Here is a 25,869-nt window from a genome sequence, read left to right on the forward strand (position 1 = left end):
AGATCCAGTGCCTGTTAGACTCTCAGCCCATATATCTATAGCAATCTCCTGAGTCACACACTGTTTTTACCACATCTTTAAGAAGTGAATAGTGACATTTCTGTTTCGTAAGCATTTCATGTTTTGAATTGTGAACCTAGCTAGATGTTTTAATTTAGTCCTACTTCTACCAAAGATAGTGTAACTAAAAGGCTAAAAAAAACCTGGTCATTTTATAATTCTAAAGCTACAGTACATATATAATTTTTGATTTACTAAACATATCAAATAGGAAGTGGACAGAGCAAACATTTTCATCCTGTGCGTGAATTCTGTTTCCTCATTTGTGCCAAATAAGGCTTTGATTTTCTGTGACAGTTATTTGATTGTAATGTGTCTGCAGAGAGAACTGACTGAAACATGCAGCCCTTCTTTTGCTGTGTTTGCTGTCTCCCTGGAGGATAGCTTTCACGTCTTCGCCAAGTTGTGGCTAATTTACAGTTTCTGAGTCCCTGGGAGTTCCATTATCAGACTACTCTGGCCTACTTCATTCTGGTTTATAGATTGCAAAAGCAATATTCTCAGAAGAAAACCTTTGTATAATATGTATGTACACACACAGTGGTGCATTACATATCCAATCTTCAATCACCTGTTTGTCCAGCCAGCTGAACATTGACAAGGTTTTTTGTTTAATTAACAAGGTATTTTTTTAGCAAGGTATTTATTTTTTAGCTATAAATTTGGATTTGTAAAATGAAAAAAACAAAAGTATACTGTACACAATGGGATAAAGTAACAGAAGAAGAAAACACACTCATATTCCTAGTAGTCAAATGATTATAAATGTAGTAGTAAATTATTTTTATATTGTTTGTTGCTTATTTTCAGCTGTTTTTGGTCAGTGTTGGATAAATACAAATTTAATTGAATTTAACAAACTACTGTTGCAATATACAGTAGTTAGACACAACAACACAGCCTTCATGAACAGACATTTCTGTGAGGTTACTGGTCCATAACCAAACAGGGGCACATAAGTGAGGTTTTGCAGTATTCTATTGTAATTGATTAATCTTTGTATATGAGAATTTCTCCAAATTCATATATATACACTATATAAAAGGATGCTTTACTGCGGCACGGTGCAGGGTTTGATTCTTGACTGGGGCACCTTCTGTTCTGTACGTAGGTTACATGCTCTTCTTATTTTGGCTGGGTACTCTGGTTTCCCCCCAGCTCCTGAAGACAAGCAGGTTAGCTTAATGTCACGGGCGTCCAAAGGGACTAACTGTGGAGAGCAGGAGACCCATTTGCGTGGCGGCAGAACGGGAAAAAGGCCCGGGCTCAGCAGTTCCGGAGTCAGGTAGAAACTATTGCCCTCAGGCAGCGGACATGGGGCGACCTGGGTGGTTAGGCGGGTTTCAGGACATCCGAACGTCCATGCTGAGCGAGGGCAGAGTGCGAGACCCGGAAATATATAGCTCAAGGGAAAGAGAGGGACCGGAAGGACAGCCAGGCAGGAAACTAGGGACAGGACAGAGTAGGAGCCCCCTCTGGCTGTAGAGGGCGTGACACTTAATCTTTAAATTTTCCCTGTGTGTATATGGCCTGTGATGGACTGGCAACCCATACAGGATTTATTTCATTCTAGGCGTCTGTGATAGGCTGTGACATACCAGGAATAAGCTACTGTGGTAATGAATGAATGGAATTACAGTATGGTATGGTTTTTGCAAACACTCATACCTCATTTTCCTTATTCAGTCCCAGGTTATATTGCGTTGTTTGTACAGATTTACTGTAAATTTGCACAGGGTTTTTATTATTTGGGTGTTTTAAATGGCATACAGTAAGTACAGTACATCATTATTTGTAAAATTAATTGTTAATTTATCACAAATGCTGTGCATATACGGTATGAACAGTTGGGGCACTTTTCATGATGCCATTGTACAGCTTCTCTAGGCAGGTGCTAAAACAGCTTCACATATTAAGGTAATTCAGTATTTGCCCCAGCAAAGTAGCTATCTATTAGATCAACTGGGCAGATGTTGAGGAACAGCATTTAACAGTTGTTTCCATTTCAACAGTCATTTTCCTGTAATACAGGGAAATTAACAAGTAAGCAGATATATGTAGAGTTACAGTATGAGAATGGAGAGGTGGAAATGTGCTGTCCAAATTGTGAATGTCACCCGTGAAGTTCAGGATGCTTGAGGCTTCATAGAAATAAAAGTTTGAAAGCATTAGATTATGGATTGTCGGTGAGATCTGTGACCATCAACCCCCTACTCTCATTATATTTCTTTTTATTACGCACTAGCTGTGGTTCTGTATTATTGCCTTTTTTATGCAGAGTTAGGAGGTAAGAGTAGGGGTGCTCATTTGTTGCAGGAAGCAATATGTGGGGAGTGCATTTTTCTCATTGCGCTACCAAAACCTCTATAGCCCATCTGAATTTCATGAGACCAAAGACACAATGGTACATTAATAAATCAGAAATAGGCATAACAACCCACATTTTATATAAGAGCAAAACGCTTTACCACTTATATTGCAAATCAGATATTAAATACAATCAAGATACATTCTTACAGGAAATTTCAAATAATAATTTATTATTATTACAAAATATCACTCGTTCATCACATAATTTGTTTTTGGTCATTACTAAAAAAATTACAAATTTGAAGTACAGGATCTTGTACTGAACTTGGGACATTGCAATAACAGTTGCAAAAACAGGTAAAAGGGTGTATAAACTGAATAAAAAAATGCTGAAGATCGCACGTCTAAAAATAAAGGTGGGAATATGAATGTTAGTACTATAGATCTAAGAACTAGGAGAAGGAAACTTGTAAGGCTGGTAAATTGTAAATTGTAGTATTGAAATATGTTAATAGTTAAATATTCTTTATTCTCCAGTGTTTTAAGGTAGCTTTAAAAACAGGTGAGACAGAGGAGTTATAGTGTCTTCTTCATGCATTTCAGGGTGTAGTCATTGCTAAGAGCTGAGACCTAAAGAAATCATTCCAAATTCAGTGGCTATGAGATGAAAAGTACAAAATATTTGTAAAAAGTAGTTCAGTTTGTTATAATGATCTATTTGAAAAAATGAATCCACCCAGATTATTAAAATAGTTATAATATCGACTTGAACTCCTGTGAGACATTGTAAAGTCAGCTCCAACTCTTACATAGCAGGCTCAGTGCTGAAGCTATCGTAGATTGAACACCCACCCCTGCACAGAAACGAGTCAGTGCTAATTGGATGAAACACTGAATAGCAGCATGCCCATGGCAAAACTGTACAGATTGTTAGAAAAAAACTGAATATTAGGTTTCTGGCAGACTGCTTATTCATAATAAATAATGGACCTGCAGCACCTCTACTTCACGAGCCTGTGGTCTTATGTCTCTTTTAAACAAAGCCACTTAGTATCAGACCTGTTTTGCGTGACTACAGTAAGATTAAAATCAATAAAACATTGTTGCGTTTACTTCTGATTTTTTTTTCTTTTCCCCTACCCATGATAAAAATATCTTGGGCAGTATTGTGTTTTCTGTTAACTAGTGTTGTCAGAACGTATTTAAGTTATTTAAATAAACATTGCAGTGCATGGTTCCATGCTTTTTGTCCTGAAAGGTGACGAAGGTAATTCTATTTCTGTGAAAAGTCTTTTTTTGCCATCTGCCTGGCTGGTTGTGTGTTGTTGGCCAAGTCACATCAATTCATAAGCTAATTTGGCATCTGCCTGGCACATCTGGGCACTTTGTGAACTGTCTGAACACTTTGGCAAATACCCAGCTTTGGCTACTGTCCATATTATATTTAATTTAAGCTGTATTATATAGATACTTTTATGAGTGTGTGTTTAATTCATTAATGTGGTGAGATGGATATGCAAGATTAGACAAGTTAAACACTACAGTCTTGCTTATTTTTACTTAATGGCATTAGAGTGAGGAACTCTGTTGCATTTCTTTAAATTACATTATTATAATTATAATTATCCTGCTTAGTGTTTCCTTACCTATATTTTACAGAAATTTAGCGGTTCACATGCTTTGCCACTTACATATGCATTATACTTTAATACTTCAACCTGATTTTGGACTTTCAGTACTTTCTTTCAAAACTGCAAAACCCGGATACTATAAAGGAAACATAGTGACAGTAGAACCAGGAACTTATTTTCTGCTGCCCTTATTCAAAAAGGGACATCTTACACTAAAATAAGGTTTTGTAAATAAAGATACTTAAATATTTCCAACATTTTAACTATAATTCACTGTACATTTTCATAGTAATGATAAAACACAGATGGGCCAGGAAATAAAGTTGCATACTGTGCATAAATAGTACATTTAATTAGACTGCAGCAAGGCCTAAATCAAATTACTCTTCAGCTGACAGGAACACTTACATTAACATCACTCTGAGCAGAGTCATAGCCAAAATTTAAATTAGTAACAGATAATTAGGATAAGAGAGAATGCTTATAGTGATGTTCCTCTGCATAATTGGAATGCATGTGAAACATACTGCTCCATCTAATTAGAGTTAGTGGCATATATAGTGGGGTCGAAGTGAATAAAGGTTCTTGGGATGAGAGAGTGGAAGGCTCTGATGTTAAAGGGGTGTCTGGTGTGTGAGTGTTGCAAAGAGGATGATTTGCCATGCTTGCAGTATGTTTCACTTTGCAACATGTTCAGAATGGTTTTCAAGGCCTGAGACTTTCTGCACAGACTAGCTGGTTTAGTTAGGCTATGTGAAAATGTTCAAACTAAATGATATATTTTTAGACTACAAAGTGTGCAAGGGTGCTTCATAAGTTAATATATCTGCATTATTCATAAAAAATGATTCATGATTGCAGTTGGGAAATGCAGTATGTAATTTTTTTGGTTTCATGCTTACTACTTTATATGTGAAACTTTTTTACTGCTTTTACTTTTGTTGAACAATATAAACTACAATTATTAAACAACAAGCAGCGTGTGGTAAATAGCAGATGTTTACACATTCTCTGAGACAGAATACAGATACATAAGTGTATTCCAAAGTCATTAAAGTTTCATTAAGTATGGAACAGCAGATAAATATGAAGCCTGTTAGTAGGAATTGTAGTATCCATAGTACAGAGAGATACGGTACCTCATAATTATTTTAATGTAGAATAGTAAAGAAAACTGTCCATGTCAGTAGTCTGGCATGTATATAATATGTACATAATATTAAACACCCTGCAGTTTGAATTCCATAGACATTAGTTGCTTATTAAGCAGTTTAAACCAATCTCTCTTTTATGGTGAAACTGTTATCTTAAACATCAACACAAAAATTAAATAGTATTCCAACATTTGCAGTGGTTTCTTGGTTCATTTTTATGTTTTTAATATTTGCTTATTTTTCATTTCCTGGAAGATGTGCGGTATAGAAGGAAGTAGTTCTAAAAACATGTCAGAAGATTGCATTAGACATTATGTCAACAAGTGTCATTATTCCTGTTAATATTTCACTCTCATCTGTGTAATGTGCATATACAGTAGAAAAGCTTTTACATCTGGCTGCTGTGTTCCTAATCCTGTCAGTAGTGTTTTCAACACTTGGTTACTTTATTTTGTTTGTTCACCAGTATGACCATAATGATGCTTATGGTTTGTTTGACTATGAAGTTTTATCTGTACATTTTCCTATGAAAATCATTAAGTTGAAGATTATCATTACATTGTTTTTAACTAGCTATTCAGGTGTGTCTGTTTCCAAGAGTTATGCAGTTTGCTCTGCATTCTTTATCCTTATTTCAGAAGCCACCCAAGCTTTGTGTTCTTATTCTCATTCATTATGAATGCTTATTCAGCAGTTCCATCTCGGACGTCTGTTGATAGAAATGTTTCTAGAAAGCTGGAAGTACAGAGATCTTATGAAGACACGTATTGTCCTCAGGGGTCAGAAAAAATACAAGTCCTTCAGCTCCATATTTTGTGAATAGTAGATGAGATTTCAGAAAATATCTTGTCCAACCAGGATAGCTCTTCAGGTAGAAATAATATTGTAAAAGTTATTTCTTGTGTACTGGACATATTTTCCATACCCACTGCTGTGCTTTTTTATGAAATAACCCTGTATTTTGTAATACAAATGTTTTAAGCCTGAATGAGCATAATGGATATAAAAACAGAACAGATATTTGTGAACATTAGACTCAGTAACATTTGCAGGACCTCTATGAGCCACATACTGTAGCTGGTGGAAATAATTAACGTTGCAATAGCTTGAAATAGCAGTAAAGTGGTTAGTGATGGCACTCCTGTCTTCTTCACAGATCCGATTAAGAATATGGTTAGTGGTATTGCTAATGAATCATATACATAACACAACAGCTAAGAGATCATTAACTTACTTGAGGCTGATTACCTAAGTTACATACTATTCAGAGAGTCTCCTCTGACACCTTGTCTCTTTTTTTAAATAAAAAGGTCACCTTTTGAAATTATCAGTGCTGACACTTTCTGAGTTGGAAAGTAATTCTTTTATTTGCCCTTTTCCCCTAGTGTGACCCCTGCATTTATAATTTGTTAATGCAGATTGAGCTCATTAATTTTGCCAGGGAGAGTAGGTGCTTTCGTGTAACTGTGCACATGGGTGTGAGTATCATACTGAATGATTAGTGAGTGAAGATTAATGCTGAATTAAACTACCTTGAGATTGCATATTTCCCATCCTGAAGCCTGGCCCTCTGCTTTATGCCTGGGTGGTCATATTTTGAAATTTCCCCAGGACCAGCTTTTCCTGCAGTCACGCTTCTCCTAGCATCTGAAAGATGTTGTGCTTTGCATGGTAATTAGGTCCCTTTGTTCCATCTGTTCCTCTTGTAACTGTATTGAGTGCTGGAGGCTGATGGAGAAGTGAGTGTTCAGGAAGGCAAGGTGTGCAAGCACCCCTCAGGCTTTCAGCTAATTTGTATTCTTATATATATATTCTTTAAAAAAGAACACAAACCTAGGAAGTTTAGGAATAGCTTTCTGACACGTCCTGGGTTCTTGGTCTGCAATAATTTCTATGGGTTTAAATTTAGGAATGCATTTATCTGCCATATACATATATTACTTACAGTATATATTGCATAAGTTACTTCTATATACTGCACATATTATATAAGTGAAACAAAGAATCATAACTAGTTCCTTTATGATGTTCAGGCTGGAGAATTTCTAGAGACTTCAGATACTGTATACTGTATCTCTTCAGTAAATCTCACTATGGTATTTGGCCTTATGGCAGCAGTCAGGCTAAGCTGAGGTGGCAGAGTCTGCTGAGCGCTCCGCAGGGACTTTCCTGCCCTGTCCTGCTGTCACTGTGTGTTAGCATCTCTGCTGCTGTGTTCCCACTGGGGCCAGGGAGGGGTCTCTGTCCTCCAGTCTTCAATAAATGAGCAGTACTGGACTCTGCAAGCCTGCAGAGTAAGATTCTCAGGCTTTGTCAAGACTGGATGCTGCCATCCCTGGTGTGTAGCAATTCCAGTTCCCCCTCTGTTCCCCCTGCTGCTAGACATGTTTGGCTGTTGTGGATTGTGGGGGGAGTATTTTGGAACTGCTTTTTTGTAGATAACCACAAATACTGTGTATAGTTCTGCTAGCATGTCAATTCAGAAACTGTTTAAATGAGGAGTATCATTAAGGAAAGTCAAAATAATTCAAATTTTTAAAGAAATACATTCAGTAGTCATGTTCACATCACCAGAGTAGACGTAATCAGTTTTACTGACTCTGTGACCTGTGTCGTTACCATATTTGTGGTAATATTTTAGATATCTTTAAATAAAAACACAATTCAATTCATATTTACTACACTTGTGAAAAACACATTCCATTTTGAAGAAAAAAAGATGACTTCTAAATACCTTTGGCTTGATTTTGAAGAGGAAAGAATTACTGATTTTAAGACTGTGACACCAGGAAAAAGTCTTGGTATTTGTCACATGGGTCACAGATTATAAGGAGGACATTCACAGATCGCAGGAAGTGCTGTTTTAAGTATCCAATATGAAATGCAGGAGATTGTGGCATGACAAAGCACTGGGAATGAAGTGTGAAAATCAGATTAAAGGTGTGAAAACACACACATCTCCAGCAATAGGCAATATTGAAACACAAATATCTCAGCTAAAAGAAAGATGAGGAAAAAACAAGGGGGAATCATGAATTGAATTAACTGAAATATCTGATTACTAAAATCCTGCAGAAAATGAGTTTGTATACGTCTTAAGAAATTAATTCTGGATTTCAGAATTGCTGGAACAAGCATATTAGCAAGTGGCATACTGTATAAAAAGAAGATTTTTTTCTTCTTTATATATAATTGCAGCAGAGCTTCATAATCACTGGCACCTTGCAAGTTAATATCTTATGCAATGAGAAATGATCACTTAAAATTCAATTTCTGATATGAAATTGATTGGTTATTGGAATCTGCCATGCTATTCATTGCATGAACCTCTTCACCACAGACCCCAACAACTTTAGATTAATTTGTATTTATTTTAACTGTGGACTTGATTTATGTAGTTTTATGCTCTCCCACAATGGTTCACCATTATGGTTCTGAGACTAGCCTGAGAGTTTGACGACTATTCGTGCTTTCCTCTATAATATACACACATACACACATCAGGGTTTTCATTCTGGGACGTGCATGTGCAGGAAAAGTTGATATCTCCTGGAGATGTGATGCAGCTCTCGCTGACAACATTGTAAGCTCATAGGCTGCTTGAAGATCACAAAGGTTAGTGTTGTGGGGAAGACCAAAGCTAATGTTGCCAAGGGTGCCCTGCACTCTTCCCTTTGGACAACAATGACCAAACAAATGCCACAGTACGGTGATCCAAGGACAAAGTACAGTAGGACTAGAATGCTGGTCTCAGTGACATAGCCAGAGTCCTCTCTGGGCTTTTAAAATCTGATCTTCATAAAGTTCTAGCAGAGTATGACAGCCACGCATCATAAGGATCCTTCATACTGTATACCTAAAGTCTATTGGGATCTTTCTCAGATGTGCTATAAATGCAGGTAATTCATATTATTTACATCTGGTTATTCATAACCAAAGACACAATTATGTCTTTAGCTATCAGGACTTCATCCATTACCTACACAAAACTGACACACAGAAGGCCTTTTCAGGTCTTTCTCTCTATATATTAAATATTACCCATTTGTTACTAAAGCTGCTGGGCCACCTCTTTAAGCACAATTTGAGTTGTGCTGAGAATATCGCAGCTGTTGGGGACTTTGATACTGTTAAAAAAATCTTATCTGTTGCTGACGTGTAGCCATTTTCTGAACAGCTATTTCTGAGAAAACGTATTTCTGCCCCAGTAATTGCTTGTGCAATATTCTCCGGATCTCCACATAATTCAAAGGAATAGGTCTTCTTTTTGCTGAAAGGTTTCTGCAGTCTTGCAGAACGAGGTGACTGACACATTTTTCCAGAGTGCTGCATTGAAAAAAGAACTTTCAGAGATTAGTGCCACTTGAAGCGATCATTGCATCTGCCAATTAAAAGCCTTTTTATTATTTTTGAAAGAAACAAACCCCTCAGATGTAGTGCTTGCTGTAATACATAATGAGATACATATGGCTAAAAATCACTATTCTTTTTCCAAGGATGTTTAAAATCACCAAGTTTTTTTTTTTTAACTGAAGATGTAATAGTTGTTAGAATTGTTATCTTAAATTTATAATAGCTATTTGTCCTCTTTGGTCCTCTGTTAAGATTTATTTTCTTAATTTGATATGAATATACTAATTTAAATTAACTTCATAGTATTACAGTTTAATAGTTCAATATCACTTTATTAATTAGTATGCTCCATTATCATTATATCTTATTATATCTCTTCACTAAAGACCTCCATTGTTAGCATGAGCACCAAACACATCAATTTTCTTACCTTATCAGCATGGGTGCCTCCAAGCACACAAAATATTTTTAGGCTCCCCAGAAGGGGTCCACACCCTAAATTTAAATATCAGCGTGATGCACATTAATACCCTGCAACTTACAATTGGCAACCCACTGAAGCTACGCAGGTGTGAGCCTGGTCAGTACCTGGATGGGAGACCTGGGAAAAAGGTTGCTGCTGGAAGAGGTGTTAGTGAGGCCAGCAGGGGGTGCTCACCCTGCAGTCCATGTGGGTTCTAATGCCCCAGTATAGTGACGGGGACACTATACTGTAAACAAGCGCCGTCTTTTGGATGAGACGTAAAACCAAGGTCCGACTCTCTGTGGTCATTAAAAATCCCAGGGTGTTTCTCGAAAAGAGTAGGGGTGTAACCCCGGCGTCCTGGCCAAATTTCCCATGCCTCCTAATAATCCCCCTCTATGAATTGGCTACATTACTTTGTTCTTCCCCCCCGACAGCTGGCGGAGCGACGCGCCGGTTGGAGTATTCCTGGTTGCATTTAATGGCAACGTCAGCTCAAAGATTAGGTTCAAACCGCCAAATGGAGACTGGTGTGCTGACAAGCGGACCCTGTTGATGCGGGATTAACGCTAGGATGAGAGAGCGTGATGCACATTAATAACCTACCAACTAGTTTGTTTTTTCACAAATCTTCCATGTTCCGGTGTTCCAAGGCTGATATTACATGTTTCAAAGCTTCAAATATCACGCACTGTAGTTCTAGGGCATCAGCCTTTTAATACTTATTTTAAATTAAGGAGCTTTTAGTTTTCAAGGATTAGAATAATTTGCTCAAACTCAGCAGTAAAATGTATGGTAGTGCTTGGCTGTTCACTGAAAGTTCTGCTTGAGTTATGGCACTGGAATTGCCTCTATGATTTACTGTGAAACATGGTACCTGATTCCAGCACCTGCTCTATTGAATGACAAAACTGAGTATCCAAGAGAAATCATTTGTAAACCAATTCAATCTTTTTGTAATGGAGGGTATATGAAGGACCCCTGCTGGAGACAGGAAATAAGATCTCAGCTGGACAGTTCTGCATAAGCTATTTGTGGTAAAATAAAATTTGAAAATAAAAAATGAAGGTGAAACTTAAACGTTAATGGAGCCTTAAATATATTCTTTTACTCTCCTATCTGATTAAATTTATCAAAAGCACTTTTTATTTTATTTACACTGTACTATAGGTGCAAATGTAGTTTTTCCTGTGACAACAAAAGACTTTTGAAAATTCAAGGATGGTGATATTGAGACCATTTCCTGGAAGAATATCTAATATAGAGAATTTCTAACATAGATTTAAATTGAGTTTCTCTACATACAAAGTAAGACATATTTTTAAAATAATTAACAGTATTATAATTATTTAGTGAAATGTGTTTTTAATATTGAGTGAAGATCACTTTTTATTTTGTGTTATATATATTTACATAGTTCACCTGAGGTTTATCGTGAAATACAAGTTTCAGAGTAATATTCTGTACAGTAACACTTGGTGTGTTGTATTAAAGAAAAGAAAAAATCTAATAAGATTCCCTTTGTAAAAGAATGAACACTGTTTCCATGGGAACAGAATATTAACTGCTGCCCTTCAGCAAACAGGAAGTTTATGGATTTACAAAGGCTTGTGTGTTAGTAGTGTTTACGTACAAAACTCTAGGGTGTCAGTTGGTCATTGCAAAACGTATGAGTTATTAGGTTTTCTTTTGGTTCACTCTAATTCTTGTCTCTGTCTCGTCTTATCAAGCAATTGATAAAAATCTTTAGTCGCTGGCACCGATTAGATCTTTACTTTGACAGCAACAAATCCAGCAAATTATAGCTGTGCCTTTTGTAAAAGTAAGGTATAAGCCTTGGGTCATGGAGCTCCAGGAATATAGACCACACCTTGGTGAAGGTGAGGCCTGAGGCAATCCTCATCATCCAATTGTACTCTTTCTTATGTTTTTAAAATGCAAAACGTCCCAATAAACATACATGTATGATTTATTTTTCTGAAGTAATAGAAAAAGAAATGAAATTGCATAATCCAGGATGGTCTATACAACATTGCAGATGCATACAGTAAATGCTAAAAATTGATGGATTTGAATTTTTTTTTAAAGTATAGTAATTAATGGCCTTCTACTAAGAGACAAGTAGGCAAGTTATACAATACATACACCACTCATGCAGTTCTGGCATATATATCACATCAGGGGAAATTTTAATGCCTCAAGCTTTATTACCCCAGGCATGGTATACACTATATCCCCGGAACAGGGTAGTTTCCTTAGTTTTCCTTTTAATTATGAAAAATCTATAATAATGCACTTTATTTTAAAATAAAAATAAGTAGACTTTTTATTGTCTGTAGATAAATACTTGCAATTCCTATTCCTATTCCTATTCCTGCTCTCCATTGAACAGGTGATAATCTCAGCTGCATTCAGACGTTAGCCTACAGTAACAGTTGTAAAATGAAGCTATACAGTAGATCTAAAAAAATAACATGATTATTCATCAAAATTATTCATCCATTACTTGTTATATTGGAGTCTGGTGGATTTCTGAGTTGATTACCCCATAGATCCACAAACTGTATCCTCTGTTGTATATCACTTTTCAATCAAAGTCTCCTTATAGAGCATTTTGGAGAGTGTGATGGGTAAGGAAAGTGTTTTACCATAAGTAAGGTTAGATTTGTGAGTGATTTTCATTTGTGACTAATTTTACTCCACTCTGGGTGCACTATTTCCTCACATTTACCATGGCCTGAGCAAAAATGAGTAAACAGCTTGTCACACATCAATAAGAGAAGATTTCTAATTCAGAATGCAGCACAATACCATTTGGCAGAAGCCCCCACGGACTTCTCTGCCTTTCTAAAAATTGTCCTTAAAACCAAGTGACCTTTTTCTGAGAAAGATTGCCTCAGTACATGCTGGTGGCACAATGACATCATTCAAAGAGCATTGAAGACAACCAATACTGCTGTGTGAGACTGGCTTCTTCAGCCCACTGACTGCGGTGAACCTTAGTGACTGCACTGCAGTCATTACCGACAGGGCTATAAGCTTTCTTGCTTTCTTGGAAATTGCAGGATTAAAACAAACTCTTCTTGGTTTTCGTTATAATACCATATAGCTCACATTATATATTATACATGTATAAGCCTTGGATAACATTTAGTGAATTAAGACAGCTTTTTTGTAATTCTAAACAAATGCATAAGGAACTTATATTCTAGGTCGATGATATCCATAATATTAAAACTTTAACTGAAAAATCAATATAAGGATCTAAGGGTTAAGCCACTACATGCTGGTTGTGATGTCACCACATGTCTGAACGTGCACATTGACAAGGTTCTGAAATCTCCACAAGCACACTTTTTTTCTGTTGCGTACAATGAGAGCAGAGACTCAGCTGGTTGTAAATCTTCTTTTTTCAGTTTACCATGTTCATGACAGGAATAAACCAGACAAACCCAAACATGTGAGGTCCAACTAATAAGTCATGTACCTCTCATAAAAAAATAAGATGCCAAAGGAACCCATCTGTAGTTTTTCTTGTAACAGCTTTGTTTAGTCAGTTGTCTACTTTGATTTGTAGGGAATCATCTTCTGGCCTTAAATTAGTTACTCACAAAACTCCATACTTTGCTCACCTCGGTAAGTGTGCAAATAAATTGACCCTAAATCCTATAACTTTAGTACTGAGCCTGGAATCACTCAGGAAGAGATATATTGTTGCTGTCTTGCGATGAGCACGGGCTCAGAGTATATTGATTGGTGGAGGAAACTATGCATAGCTTTGTCATCAGCTCACAGTAAACATGCCCTAGTATGATGTTTTATGTTTTGTAGGAATTCATTGTGTTTTTGACCATGATAATCAGCAATTCACATAGGTATTAGGAGATGAGCAAGGCAATGCTCATTGGTGCCTTTGCAGTTCAAGGTTTGTCTGATGAATCAATAGATTTAGCAATAAAAAGCTGTGGTAAATATAACATGTACAGTATATCACCTATAGTTACTGTATTAATAGTTTTACTTAGTAAGATGTTTTAATCTTCTAAGTGTTTTATCATTTATTTTAAAGGAGTTAGAGAGAGGATCTTTGTCAATATGCAACCTTCAATGGAAGAAATAGATCTTTATTTCACGGTGAAAAATGATTGGAAAATGCACACAAGGTTTAAGCTGCGGAACTTCTTCAGGTGTTTGAAACACCACAGAAGAAATGTTTCAATTATTTGTCATTATGATACAGTCATAAATGACAATATTGGAACGCTTTTAAAATAAAACAGTTCCACACAGACATTGCTGGAAGCAGTCTTTATCTGGATATGTTTAATAATGTCAACACATGATCAAAGTGTGTAAGAATGTACACTTCTAAGAGGCATTTTTTAAAACTCATACAGCCCAATACAACATCACAAGCACTGTTCCAGGGGAAAGTGGAAAATGTTTTGAAGTGCAAATATTAGCATTTATAAGAGCACTTTATTTTGAAGACTTTTTTTAATTGTTAATGGTTTCATTTTCAATATAAGAAGCTAACCCTCTTAAAAGTGTGTTATTGAAATAATATGATTGTCTCCTTTTAGTTAAGGAAATTTAAATCTTTAAAAGTATGTTATTTAATAGTTCACTTTTGCCAGATTTTGTAAGGGAAATCTAACTTTTTAAGCTACTTCAGCTTCTGTGTCTGTGTCAGTGTAATGTCCACATAGAAGAAATAAATCATGTATCCTCTTTTTAAACATTATACCATGTTTTTAATCATTAGAAACATTATTACTTTTTTATCTACTGTCATTTCAAACTTTTTTTCTAAACAACCTTTTTTTATTTCTTCAGGTTAGCCTTTCAAATGAATCCAGCTGTGTGGAAGAAATTCTTCGGGTGAGAATGGTTTGCTTTCTTTCATCTGCACTAATTAAACATTGTAATAGCTGAGGACACACAGCCTCTTCTCTTTCCAAAAAAAAAGTTTCTAGGTAAAGTGGTACAAGCAAAACGTTACTGTTTGTTCCTGTGTAAAGAATTCTAGTCCCTGCAAAGACAAAGACTTAACATTCAATTCTATTTTTCATTACATATAAAAAATCCCAAGAGGATCAAAAGAGACCAGAAGAGCACTGAAGGATGTTAGGCTTTTATCTGTTTGCCTAGAGGGATTCTTTTTCGGAAAAAAGGAAAAATAAGTGTTCTTTTCATTTTCACCTTCCAAGGAAACAGAGTATCTGATTCCTCTGCTGTCTTGCTACTAGATAGATGGTATATTAATCCCTCCAGCTCAAAACACAATGAGGGACCTGTGACATTTTCACCAGAGGGATATGTTTGACCCCCAGAGAGTCTCTAGTTTTTGGTGTCTAATATTTTGCTTAAGTTTACAAGTTGGCACCTTTCTTGATTGTATTTGTGTGCACGGACTGAGGCTGACGTGGGTGATTAAAATGAACATACATGTTCATGAGCTTTTATTCATGGCTTCGGATCTATTTTGTAACTGCACACCATGGTGAGTCTGTATGAGGGTGGCACTCGTGTCACAAATAGCTGCTGAACAGAGCTAGTTTATGGTCAGGGAGGATTTACATGAGGGGAATTTTAAAATGATAAAACAGACGTCATTTGAAGAGTCAGTTGCCTGACCTGGAGAATTATGTGAACCTGTCAAATATGGGAACCCGTCGGGAAGAAGATGATGTCAAATTATGGTTACCAGGCAACCCAGTGTTTAGCTGTCAAAAAGAATGAGTTAGAGAGGCCACTTTTAAATAGCTGAGTAAATAACTGAATCCTTGCCTGCCTGTAGGTGCATTATATAAGGATGTGAGAGGCTCATGGCTCCTGCTTCATAAAATGGCATGAACCTTCACCCTGAACAGATCAGCAAGGGCCATTGGATCACTCTGAATTGATGTCTTAAAAAAGAGAATGGTTATACATTTGTAATTACATTTGCGTTTCAAATTCTACCAGTTGTAATATTACAGTATATCTCTCATATGCATTAAGCAATATTTGTGTCTGGAGTCCTTCAGCAATACAGGGAGACTAGAATATGTGTTATTGGGGAATAATTACAAGAACCACCATTTCATTATGTTGTGTTATTTGTAAGTGATTCATTCAATGCCTTTTCTCAGTTGAAGTTTCAGGTGTTTTGTCTTACTGACCTGTGCTGATCATAATACCTGACATTCAGTGATGAGGAACACATTTCACAGTAAAACTTTCTGTACACAATAATAATTTTAGCTATGAAAATATGTTTATCTATTAAAAACTATATGTGTTTTATATATTTGGTGACTTCCAGATTCAGTCAAAGGACTTTTATCAGACCTCGGGTGCAATTGACTTTCAGACAGTGTTCAAGTTGTGCTGTTCCTGCTTCTTTAGCACACATGCACTCCCGTTGTTGTCCAAGGACCATGTGCATCTTTCCTATTAAATATTTAACAGTTCTCACTGTTAGCTGGAAGAGACTACAATATTTACAATATGACTTCTCCCTTATACAACTAGCAGGGCTCCCTTATACAAATCCCTTACATCTAGCTGGTTGGGTAAATTCCCCATCTACACATACAGGAGGTCATTCTTGCCGTCTGCCATAAGACTGTACAACGCATCCACCTTGCGTCTTGGCAGAGGCAACAGCGACAGTGACCTGTTTCTGGACTAAACGCATATACACATATACTGCTACATCTGTTCTCTTTCTTTTTCTTTTTCTTTTTCCCGTTTACAACCACTTTTGTGCAATATATGCCAGGGACCTGTGCAATACATTTATATTTATATTTATATCTATGGTTACATCTATATTTATATTCATACGTGTGATACGATTTTCTGTGTACTGTTCTGTTCTAGTTTCCTCTTGTGTGTCCGGACTGTGAGTAACTCTTGTATTGTATTGTATGTATTGTACTATTAGTATATAATTCGTTACACTGTGGCTGTGTTGTGTGTGTTAAGCTGCTGTTGCACTGCAATTTCCCTCACGGGATCAATAAAGTATCTATCTCTCTACTTATTAAAATATCAATCACAACAAAAAACTGTGCCCTCTTGTGGTCACCTATGTGTAGCTGCATCAGTCACATTTCTTCCGCCGCTGCTCAGCGCCTCTGCAACAGTGTATACAGTTTCCATCAAACAGTGGCAAGATTCATGCAATGGAAACTTAGAAATTTCACACAAACAAATTGGGAGAAATCTGTTAAACAGGGTTGTTTTGTGTGTGGATGAAAAAGAAACAGATTTACATGATATTAAAATTTATTTACATTATATTTTTAATAAAACACAAAAGAAGAAAAAGACAGAAGTATTACTTGAGGCACCTTTAACGATATTATTTATAATACAATTTAATTTTTTTATTATTATTTTTTATAATTCATCTGCTTGTTCTTGGTAAAAAAAGTATTCTTTTTCTCAGACCACGGGTGCACTGTCACAGTACCAAGAGTTGAATTCTTCTTGGTAATAGAAACCGATATTCTGTTGCTCAGAAATAATCTTGTACATTCTACAGTTTAGAATGATACATTTCTGCCTTTTGACACAATGACTTATGGGAATAGAGATTTCGTGACAGAAAACATCCTATTCCTGATCCTTAAGAATGTTGTACTTGTACATACCATGTATACCATAAACAAGAGGGAATACTGTATCTGTCACAGTGAAGCCACATCAGATTGTCAAATATATAATTATGTGATTGTGTGCCTTAATGTGTTTGTTTTATGGTAGACAGATGTGGGGTGATTTGTTATATTTCCCTCCAATGTTAACAGTGAGCAGGACTCCTGTACATGTGACTAATTTTTGCACTCTCCTTATACCCATTATATGTTTCTAGCCAGAATTTAAATGTTATCAGCTCACAGAGGCAATAGAGAGGTGTAAATATGTGAATCATGTCTATATTATGGCAGGATAAGTAATCTGGTTTGTTAATTATCTTGTTTGTTCATTTATTATGTATGCTGAATCTTCTTAGTTACATATGAGACACATTTGTACGTGGCTCGCCTTTGTGATCAGATTTGGAAGAGTGAGCTGTTGGTTAAAGCTCAGTGAAGAAGCTGCAGTTAACCATGTCACTCAAAGTTACAATATTGTAACTGAAGGCTAGTCAGTATTGTATCCCCAAGAACTGTGCTTGCTAAAACTCACTGAACTTACTGCCTCTGAAGTTTGCCATACAGTATGTGAACTTCTGACTGCTTTTGACCGTTTTCCTCAGTATTCTAAGAGTAAATAAGAAAAAAGAAATATCCAGGTTCTTCATTTTAGACGGTGAGATTTCATTTTTGGAGTATTGCATTTATATCAATTGCTTTCATTTTAAAAAAATCAGCAAGTTTATCAGCATGTTATATTTTGTTTTTATGTCATGTCTTCCCTAATAAAGTACATGTGTTTAGCTCCTCTTGCATTTCATATACATTCTCTTCACAATAAATATAATATATAAAAGTAAAAAAAAAAATATCCTTGTGTAGTATTTGATATGTTTAAGTGACTACTGTATGTGAAGTGTTTTGATTAATCAGATTGGAGGCTGAAGGATGTGAACTTTGAAGTAGAATCTAGGTTGACAGATTTATTCTGGATTCTTCCTTTGCATTAGCTGGTTTCTCCTTCAGAATCTTTCAATTTCTCTCTTTTCCCCATTACCATTCACTTTGCAGGAATTCACACTACATGATAGTGGAGAGGCTTTTTGGCTTTAGAAACATGTCACATATGTATAATTAGCCTTCAGATCCCACTGCGTTGATTTATGACAGCCAGATAAATGCCACTGTGGGTAGCTCACAAATCCCTGACTGGAGCGGCAAGCTTTTACAGAATTGAGGACTGAGAAACAGAGCTGTCCTCTCCTACTCATCCCCACCCAACCCCAAGCCAAGTCCCAAGAAAAGAGAGACGGCAGACTGTCGGGAGCCTATTGCAGGGAACAATAGAGACTGCTGCTGGGGATTAGAGCTGAAAAGCAATATATATACATATAGATTTATTTTATACTGTATATATATATAAGAAATGGCCGGCTATCATCAATCCTATTAAAGGATGAAGGTCTCTTCAATGAGGGAATTACCCATGACTCATCATGCTGGTCATGTGAATTGGAGTACTGGTGGGAAATGGGACTTCATACTGTTCTGTTACTAGCACTGTGCTTTGCCAAGTGAAATATCCACATTTACACTGTATTTATACACTCAGGGGTATGCTCATGTAATGATATATTATTTACCTATACTGTTTATTTACCCAGTATTCTTGTATCAGTGAAAGTCACATTATTATTATTTTTTTCTTATTTACAGGTATAAGCATGTTTATTGAAGATTTGCAATGTATGAGTTATTGAGTTATGTGAGCACACTATACAGGCTTACACACCTTCAATAAATACAGTTTTTTTGAGGAAAATAGATTGTGATCATTTAGTAATTTTTCAAGAATTCCATAGATACCCAGGCTTAAAAGCTATCACAACAACATTCACAGCCTGGCCCGTCAGTATATTTTTTATATTTGCCACACTCCATTAGTGTGGAGGATGTTCCCAAAATTTGCCCCAAATAAACACAATTAAGTTAAGTTAAAGTTTGGTTGTGTACATATATGCTCTAAATTTCCCTATGTAAGTTTGAGTATTGAGCTTAAAAGGTATACATTAAGTTTAAATGTTGCTAGCATCTTTAAAAAAGAATATACAAATAAGAAAAAAATGTTTAAACTGTCCTAATGTACATTCCTTTTTATCTTCTAAAACAATTTGAAACTGCAAATGGAAACCCATAGTTCAGTTAGGTTTTTTCTGTCTTTAACATCAAACAATTTCTGGGAATAGCACAGTGCTACCAAGTGTCCATATAAATTATACAAATTGTACAGAGAATTGTAAAGAGTAAAGCCATTAATCAACACATGAGGTGAGGCTTTGTTAGCTTAGTGGTAAAAAGACAAAAGAACTATTCAGACACTGTCTCTCTACTAGCATGAACACGAATAATAACAGGTACTTCTTACTGCTTGATGAAGCCTTCTATAATAAATAGCACTGTAGTGGCCAGTGAGAAAATGAGCACTGGGTGGTCTTCCCAAACTTGAATTTGACCCTCCATTTTATATACTTAATAAAATTCAGTTTACTACCCTTACTATAATGATCACAGAGTTACTTGAGGATTTTGAGGAGATAGCATCTCCTATCTTGAGGAGATAGCATCTCCTTCTTGGTGGTTGCTCTAGACTTTAGCTAAATTTTATTTGATAACAATAGCTTGAATTTATTCTTTGAATTTCTCACACCTGAGCAACAAGTTAAATAAATATGTGCAAAGAATCCAAATGCATTTTTAAGTCTGTAAGAATAAACGTTTTGATTATAATAATGTCCTCACTGCCAGAACATCTGTGCATATTAGAAAATAGGACACATGGACTGGCAATTTCAGATACAGTGGCAAACCATGAGCTTACAAATTTGTAAGGGAAGATGATAATTGCTAACTACTAGTTGAAGACTCTCATATTATAAAGAAATGTGCAGAGAGAAGAATTGTCTAAAATAATGCATTTTTTAGTCATTTTCTTAGTTGGCGTTGATACTGTATAGTATACAGAAAAACAGATTCATCATGACATGGTACACCATTTAGCAAAATATGTAGGCAGATAAGAAAAAATACTGCATTTAATATACCTGTATAACATCATAGTAGTGTTGCATGTATCAAAAGCATAGTGCTCACCCTGCTGCTTATCCAGCTTTCATTATCCAGGGTGACCCAAGTATTAAAGTTGTGCAAAGGATTCATTTTCTCAGGCTTGTGCCCTCGCCACTCCCGCCCCAGTTCGCCCCTCCACCGCATTGGGCTTGAACCCAGGAGTCGGTCAACAGGGGTCTTGCCGGCTGAGCTAAAGAAGACCTTCTTCAGCCCGGGCAGCCAAGATCCCTGTTGTGCGCAGGGGCGTATTCGTTACAGTTGTTATCAAGAATAAAAAGGATAACATGACATCTCTGAAGAAACAGGTTTTATCAACCAGGTGTACTGTCAGAATGTTTCACTGTACTATTCAGTGGTAGCTTTTGGGTTTCCCAGAGAATTTAAATCTTCTAATCTGTGAAGTAATAAAATGTGTACTCTATATTATTTCAATCAGCATTAACATGCTTTATGCTAACCATTGTACTTTAAATAATAAGTACTGTATATCATCCTGTTTCTTCCATATTTTCTTTGGCAAGATGCTTACTTAAAATTTAACTTTGTCTTAAGTGATATTTTTGCATAACAGGGATTATTTATATATACATTACAAGATGTCTATTTTTGTGAGATAAATTATTTTACTCCACATCAGGAAGAAATAGGCAATCCATGTTACCACAATTCAAGTAATATCTGCTGACAATTTTAAGTGTCAATTTAGCTCTTTTATTACTATTTACTACAGACAAATAGTGTGTTTAAACCATTAAAGGAAAATAAAAACTTTTTCTTTAAGTCTTTTTTATTTTCATCATTAATGCTGTTAATATATAATGTTCTCAAAGTGTGTAACTGAGATTTTGTACTATTAATTTAACCCTTGTTTTTTAATTACAATATTGTTGTCATTAGCATTTAAAAGAAAGTCCAATATTTGATGGCCAGTAGTCCTTATATTTAACAAAACCTTATTTATTTTGGAAACAAAATATACTATTGCTTCAATTTAAACTGACATAACTTGGTACTAGTACTATTAGTACTTGGTTGTACTAGGTAATGTTATTTAGGTATCATCCACTGTGATTAGTCCTAGAAATGTCTATTTAACATATTGCATTATGTTTTATAATTGTTCATGTCCTCCTTTTTTTCCTTTTAATTTTGGCTCTGTGTGGATCAGTGACCTAATCCACACATTATGTGGATGAACAATATGTAAAATACACAGGATTTAAATTTCCAAGGATTTTGTTTCTGGGGTATTTCTGGCTGACAATATTTTAGTTTTACAACAATTATTTTAGTCTTAAATTAGGCATCCCTTCTTCGTTTCATCTGGGAAAAGTGTGGAAACTGAGTAAAGGCATCCATATTCTTGGGTTTTACAATATTTGTTACATATTCTCTGGTTTTATTATTTTTTGTATGCATTTTTACCACAATTTATGTAATTTAAATAAGACTCTGGTTGTTGCTAATATTGTGATTCCTACCAGTAGATAACACAGCTTGACTCCTTTCTGCAGCCACATCCCTTCTGTCACTTGGGAAGGATCATAGATTCAGAGGCAATGGCAAGATTGCTGTAGCTTTCATCATTCCAGGATTGCCAGTATGCAGCAACAGTGGCTGCACACTTCAGTAGACCAGCACCCTGTTGCAACTGGCTTCCGTAAAGTTCTTTGAGCTGACGTTAAGCAGAAAGATAATTGTCTGTGGCAAATACCTTTCAGTTTGAATGCTGAATAATCTATGGACTACAATGATATCATCTTAATGTTGGTCGTTATGTAGTTATAATTTACTCTGCTTGAACTAGCAATTTCTGCAGGAAATGCAATTAAGTTTTCCCAGCACCTGAATGCTATGAGGTCAAGAGGTATTACTAACAGACTTGTTACTTTCAGAGAATAGCAGTCCTCATCTGCAGGTTGTGATAGATTGCATTGGAGCAGGTTTCAGGCAGTTACACCAGCTGTTGAACTGAGAACTGATTTGTTATAATGGGTTCATTTTATCGAGAATATGTTAGAGCACTTTTTGTAGTTATTGCCAGTATACATTAGCACATACAGAGTACAGTACTTTATACCCACATTAATTGTACAGAATTATTTAGCCTGTACTGTATGTTAAATAATAAGAAAAATTGTTTAATCATTCCTTCACACATGTTCCCTTAAATAAACCTGCATCAATAAATTATGCAGTTTGCATTCTCATTAAAAGAGAGAAAATAAACATACAGTACTATTTAGAAAGGGTGATGAATAAAATACATGCAAAATGAATTAACTGGAATGTATGAAGTGCATGGGATATGTAAGGACTACTTTGGCTGTCTTGTGCATCAAAACAAACATGTAGTGAAAACTGAAATCTTTTGTGAGGTTTTCTAGATTACATTTGATCAGCCCCAGGCTATCAACAGCAGAATACTGCAGACACCCACACATGTCTAATATAGCATGGAATATCTCACCTCTGAACAAACCTCTACAGGCATAGCTCATATATTGCTCTGTCACCAAGGCATAATGATCTTTTTGAAGTTTGGAACTTGTGAAACATTAAAGGGGGTAGATTTTAGGGGAGATAGAAAAAAATAAATAAATATACACCAATTAAATGCGAGGTTAAGGAGCCCATTATGCTTTAGTTTCTGTCTCTGCCATTAATATGTATGAGCCTTCTGCGGCCTGAGCTGCAGTAATTATGATAGAACTGTTTGCCATCCTTGACTCATATGAATATATTTCAGCATTAATGGTGCTCCAGCACATGCAGGGCAAACCAAGCAGCGCATTAAGATGGAGACTAGTGTGTACTGTTAAATGAAGGTGACGTATCATTTTCCTCTCTCAGGAGATGACCCATTCCTGGCCTCCTCCCTTGACTGCCATTCACACACCAGGCAAAGCGGATCAGACCAAGTTTCCTATCCCATCCAAGGTAAGCAAACAAGTTTCAAAGTTCACTCTTCAGACATGAGGACACATGATAAGTTTAATGTCTTTAAGAAGAAAAATCTTTCACAACTCCAAAGAAAGATTACCTAAAGCACAGTGCTTATTTTTTTTTCAGAGTGTACACATTAAAATAGAAGACTCAAGCACACAGTAATAGGCCATAGACAACAAAGTCAAAAGTTAAATTATTATTAATTTACTTTGTAAAATGCTGTAATTAATCATTTTTTTCTGTAAAATATCTTTATTGATAAACTTTATTAGAGCAGTTCCTTTTGTATCTAGCAAGATATTGTGATTATTATCCTTGATTGACACATTTATATGTGCAGCAAATTGTTATGTCCTCCAGTAAGGTATTGCTTACTAAGTGTGATCAGATATAGTTATAGACACGTTACACATAGCTATTACCAAATCTTACAGTATGCACCTTTTAAAAAAAACTGTACTGCTACTGTAAACATTTGTCTGCATCCGTGTCAGCTTGCAGTATAGTATAGATTGCAGTACAGTAAAAGTATAGATTGTGTGCTTAGGAAGAACTGTTATCCAGCAGTTTTCTCAGTAATACTTGTTTAATATACCAAGTATTGGAAGACTGTAAATTTAATTAAATGAAGTTATCCATTAAGACATTAATTTGCCATACCTGCTTATACAGTATCGCTGTGATCGATACACTGGAACCTCACTAGCTTCAGTTATATTGTAGGTAATGGGATTATAAAACATTGTGAATTTTGGTATTATCACATTTTAAGGTCTATAAAGTCAGCAGAAGGAGAATGTACTGCATTAAGCAACAATCCAGTTATTGCTGATGATGGTATGTGATCTCTCTAAGGCTTGAATGAATTTTTAAATTGTACTTTTGATCTGTACTGTATTTTTGTAATAAGCCACAGAAATGGGACTTATCTTTGGTCAGCTAATCCAACTTTGTTGCCATCATTCTTAGGTAACAATAAAATAATGTAGCATTATGATTAAGATATTCATGGATATACATTACAAGGTTCCTAGCCATCAAATTGTTTTTTACGCAATCAGCATCCCTGAAGTTGCACATGATAAGTCCTGAATTCACTTTTATTGTATTCACCAATGTTACATGAAGACACAATTAACTCCCCTCAGGGGGAAAAAAGAGAAGAGAAAAGTATCATCAGTGATATAAGTCACTGGAGTGCTTGCCTGTCAGGTTTTTAGATCCTTGAAATAAACTGAAACATACAGATGTTCCCAGTAGAACAAAACAGGCAGTATCCTCAAAACTAAAGAAGTGAACAAAGAGAACATAGTCATCAGAAAAACTGTACTTTCAAAGAACACATCAAGTTACTTTCCTATCTATACTGAAGTTGGTGAGTGGAAGGGAATTTTATCAGCCACTTGGCGTCTTACTTGTAACATATCTCCTCTTAATAAGCACAACTTTCAATTGAGTGCCAAGATCCTCTTGAAAACACAATGTTTGTATTTTAGCGTATACTGTATTACAGTGAAAAAGTGTAGTCCTCAATACACTCACCCTTCATTATTAGCAAATGCTGTGTCTGAAGCCCAGTGGAGACTTTCTGAGCAGAATTTAGCACCCCTGTCCTCACACCTCACACTATGCTTCTGAAGAAGAGTATGCTCCCCCATGGGGCACTGCACTTGATGTGGTCCATCTACAGTGAGGATATATGAAATTATTGCTACAGCAAAGAATTAGCTGTAAGGTTTCATTGTAGTAACTATCATGTAGACTGCATTCAGTGACAGAAACTGAGCTCACTATTAACTTATTTTTGTTAGTATGAAATTAGAGTAGTGAATGAAACACTTTTGCAATATTATAAGTAATCTACCCATTTAGGGCAAAAACAACAAGAGTAATATGATTATTTTGAACACTGATGAAAAGAAAGATACTGGAGATTATAAGTATTATATTGAAAAACAATTATGGTTGAAAGTGATGAATATAGAAGTCAATTTGCTGTACTTTCTTTTTTAACTCTTGCAAAATGTATAATTTAAAGAAACAAGTAATAGAAAATAGAAGCAGAATTTTTTTTTTACAAATTATAGTGTATTGATGTTTTTCCAATGCTATAAAATCCATTTGCTTTTGGTCACGATGCAGTGGCAGCTGGAATTGACTTGGAAAGCTGTGGAGTGGAGCCAGAACTAGGTCCA

General features: G+C 35.8%; 1 protein-coding gene across 4 annotated transcripts in view; it reads left to right on the plus strand.

Moving 5' to 3' along the window:
* The window catches only part of aff2 (ALF transcription elongation factor 2), a 197,406-nt gene that overhangs the window by 85,053 nt on the left and 86,484 nt on the right, over window positions 1-25,869 (plus strand). For 3 of the 4 annotated variants that reach the window (XR_015924988.1, XM_088597508.1, XM_088597510.1), the window contains 2 exons: window positions 14,808-14,852; window positions 23,579-23,665. Coding sequence is in view for 3 of the 4 variants with exons in the window: in XM_088597508.1 (XP_088453634.1) it covers window positions 14,808-14,852; window positions 23,579-23,665 (132 nt within the window). In the remaining variant the exon portion in view is untranslated. The remainder of the gene's footprint in view (window positions 1-14,807; window positions 14,853-23,578; window positions 23,666-25,869) is intronic. The other variant, XM_088597509.1, reaches the window with a different exon arrangement.

This window comes from Lepisosteus platostomus, chromosome 10 (assembly GCF_059453375.1).
Source record: "Lepisosteus platostomus isolate fLepPlt1 chromosome 10, fLepPlt1.hap1, whole genome shotgun sequence".
Taxonomy (NCBI): domain Eukaryota; kingdom Metazoa; phylum Chordata; class Actinopteri; order Semionotiformes; family Lepisosteidae; genus Lepisosteus; species Lepisosteus platostomus.